Raw genomic sequence first — 3,789 nt, 5'->3', positions numbered from 1 at the left:
AATAATATGTTCTTAAATGATAGAATTATAGAAAGGTGAAACAAAGATATGTAAATAAAAATGTTATCTTTACGACTAAAATAATAAATCAAATAAACATGATGGGTCAGAGTTTGAGGACAATGTGGTGAGGGGATTGGACAGTGGATATATACAGTGCATTGATTAAATTGTTTCCCCCCCTCATCAATCTACACACAATACCGCATAATGTCAAAGCAAAAACAGGTTTTTGGAGAAAAATAAGAAAAAAAAAACAATTACAAAACAGAGATATCACATTTGCATATAGTCCCAGTCAAAGGTTTGGACACACCTACTCATGCAAGGGTTATTCTAAATTGTTACTATTTTCTTCCTTGTAGGATAATAGTGAAGACATCAAAACTATGAAATTACACATCATGTATTAACCAAAAAATTGTTAAACAAATCGAAATATATTTTATATTTGAGATTCTTCAAAATAGCCTCCCTTTGCCTTGATGATAGCTTTGCACACTCTTGGCATTCTCTCAACCAGCTTCATGAGGAATGCTTTTCCAACTGTCTTGAAGGAGTTCCCACATATGCTGAGCACTTGTTGGCTGCTTTTCCTTCACTCTGCGGTCCAACTCATCCCAAACCATATCAATTGGGTGGAGGTTGGGTGATTGTGGAGGAGAGGTCATCTGATGCAGCACTCCATCACTCTTCTTGGTCAAATAGCCCTTGCACAACCTGGAAGTGTGTTTTAGGTCATTGTCCTGTTGAAAAACAAATGATAATCCCACAAAGAGCAAACCAGATGCAATGGAGTATTGCTGCAGAATGCTGTGGTAGCCATGCTGGTTAAGTGTGCCTTGAATTCTAAATAAATCACAGACAGTGTCACCAGCAAAGCACCCCACACCATCACACCTCTTCTTCCATGCTTCACAGTGGGAACCACACATGTGGAGAACATCCATTCAACTACTCTGCGTCTCAAAGACACTGCGGTTAGAACCAAAAATCTGAAATTTGGACTCATCAGACCAAAGGAAAGATTGCCACCAATCCACTGCTCGTGTTTCTTGGGCCAAGCAAGTCTCTTCTTATTATTGGTGTCCTTTAGTAGTGCTTTCTTTGCAGCAATTTGACCATGAAGGCCTGATTCACACAGTCTCCTCTGAACAGTTGATGTTGAGATGTGTCTGTTACTTGAACTCTGTGAAGCATTTATTTGGCCTGCAATTTCTGAGGTTGATAACCCATTTTTTTTTTGTTAACCTTTATTTAACTAGGCAAGTCAGTTATGAACAAATTCTTATTTACAATGACGGCCTACCCCAGCCAAACCCTAACCCGGACGATGCTGGGCCAATTGTGTGCCGCCCTATGGGACTCCCAATCAGTGCCGGTTGTGATACAGCCTAGAATCGAACCAGGGTCTGTAGTGATGCCTCTAGCACTGAGATGCAATGGCTTAGACCGCTGTGCCACTCGGGAGCCCCTAATGAACATATCCTCTGCACCAGAGGTCATTTCATTTCTTCATTTCTTGTGGTGGTCCTCAGGAGAGCCAGTTCCATCATAAAGCTTGATGGTTTTTGCGACTGCACTTTCCGGATTGACTGACCTTCATGTCTTCAAGTAATGATGGACTGTCGATTCTCTTTGCTTATTTGAGCTGTTCTTGCCATAATATGGACTTGGTCTTTTACCAAATAGGGCTATCTTCTGTATACCACCTCTACCTTGTCACAACACAACTGATTGGCTCAAACACATGAAGAAAGAAAGACATTCCACAATTTAACTTTTAGCAAGGCACATCTGTTATTTGAAATGCATTCCTCATTAAGCTGGTTGAGAGAATGTCAAGAGTATGCAAAGCTGTCATCAAGGCAAAGGGTGGCTACTTTGAAGAATCTCAAAAATAAAATATTTTAATCCATTTTAGAATAAGGCCGTAACGTAGCAATATGTGGAAAAAGGGAAGAGGTCTGAATACTTTCCGAATGCCCTGTATTTCAAAGACTAACTTACAGAGACCAACATAGACAGACAGCATTAAAATGGGACTCAGTAAAACACATTTGTTGTTAGGAAGCTATCAAATTACAGTACTTTTGTTTTGAGGACAGTGTCTGCCAGCTATTGTTTAACTCCGTTAAATGTTACATTTTTAAAATTCATTTTTGTACTGTTTGGTTTGTCTAAGCATAAAGTAAAGGAAAATGTCTGTGTTCATGTTTGTTTTGAGGGTAGGGACAGGTTTGGGGAGACAGAGGGCAGGCAAATGTCACTCATAAATCGGTTTTGTTCGGTTTCCTCATCTTTTTCCATAATGGAGCAAACCATATATAATACCTTATATACAGTTGAAGTGGGAAGTTTACATACACTTAGGATGGAGTCATTAAAACTAGTGTTTCAACCACTCCACACATTTCTTGTTAACTAACTAAAGTTCTGGCAAGTCGGTTAGGACATCTACTTTGTGAATGACACAAGTAATTTTTCCAACAATTGTTTACAGACAGATTATTTCACTTTCACTTTCACTTACTGTATCACAATTCCAGTGGATCAAAAGTTTACATATACTAAGTTGACTGTGTCTTTAAACAGCTTGGAAAATACCAGAAAATGATGTCAATGCTTTAGATGCTTCCGATAGACTAATTGACATCATTTGAGTCAATTGGAGGTGTACCTGTGGATGTATTTCAAGGCCTACCTTCAAACTCATTGCCTCTTTGATTGACATCATGGGAAAATCAAAAGAAATCAGCCAAGACCTCAGAGAAAAATTGTAGACCTCCACAAGTCTGGTTCATCCTTGGGGACAATTTCCAAACGCCTGAAGGTACCACGTTCATTGGTACAAACAATAGTACGCAAGTATAAACACCATGGGACCACGCAGCCATCATACGGCTCAGGAAGGAGACGTGTTCTGTCTCCTAGAGATGAACATCATTTGGTGAGAAAAGTGCAAATCAAACCCAGAACAACAGTAAAGGACCTTGTGAGGATGCTGGAGGAAACAGGTACAAAAGTATCTATATCCACAGTAAAAGTCCTATATCGACATAACCTGAAAGGCCTCTCAGCAAGGAATCAAATCAAATCAAATTTTATTTGTCACATACACATGGTTAGCAGATGTTAATGCGAGTGTAGCGAAATGCTTGTGCTTCTAGTTCAGACAATGCAGTGATAACCAACAAGTAATCTAACTAACAATTCCAAAACTACTGTCTTATACACAGTGTAAGGGGATAAAGAATATGTACATAAGGATATATGAATGAGTGATGGTACAGAGCAGCATACAGTAGATGGTATCGAGTACAGTATATACATATGAGATGAGTATGTAGACAAAGTAAACAAAGTGGCATAGTTAAAGTGGCTAGTGATACATGTATTACATAAGGATGCAGTCGATGATGTAGAGTACAGTATATACGTATGCATATGAGATGAATAATGTAGGGTGACATTATATAAGGTAGCATTGTTTAAAGTGGCTAGTGATATATTTACATCATTTCCCATCAATTCCCATTATTAAAGTGGCTGGAGTTGGGTCAGTGTCAATGACAGTGTGTTGGCAGCAGCCACTCAATGTTAGTGGTGGCTGTTTAACAGTCTGATGGCCTTGAGATAGAAACTGTTTTTCAGTCTCTCGGTCCCAGCTTTGATGCACCTGTACTGACCTCGCCTTCTGGATGATAGCGGGGTGAACAGGCAGTGGTTCGGGTGGTTGATGTCCTTGATGATCTTTATGGCCTTCCTGTAACATCGGGTGGTGTAGGT

General features: G+C 39.5%; 1 protein-coding gene across 1 annotated transcript in view; it reads right to left on the bottom strand.

The window, feature by feature from the left end:
- LOC135571499 (transmembrane protein 174-like) overlaps positions 1-1,606 on the bottom strand; it is a 34,571-nt gene extending 32,965 nt beyond the window's left edge. Inside the window, 1 exon segment of the mRNA XM_065018085.1 lies at positions 1,601-1,606. Coding sequence (XP_064874157.1) covers positions 1,601-1,606 — 6 coding nt within the window.
- Positions 1,607-3,789: the final 2,183 nt, after the last annotated feature.

Source organism: Oncorhynchus nerka, linkage group LG4 (genome assembly GCF_034236695.1).
Source record: "Oncorhynchus nerka isolate Pitt River linkage group LG4, Oner_Uvic_2.0, whole genome shotgun sequence".
Classification (NCBI taxonomy): Eukaryota; Metazoa; Chordata; class Actinopteri; order Salmoniformes; family Salmonidae; genus Oncorhynchus; species Oncorhynchus nerka.
Note: the sequence above shows the minus strand (reverse complement) of the source record. Positions and strands in the feature narration are given on the sequence as shown.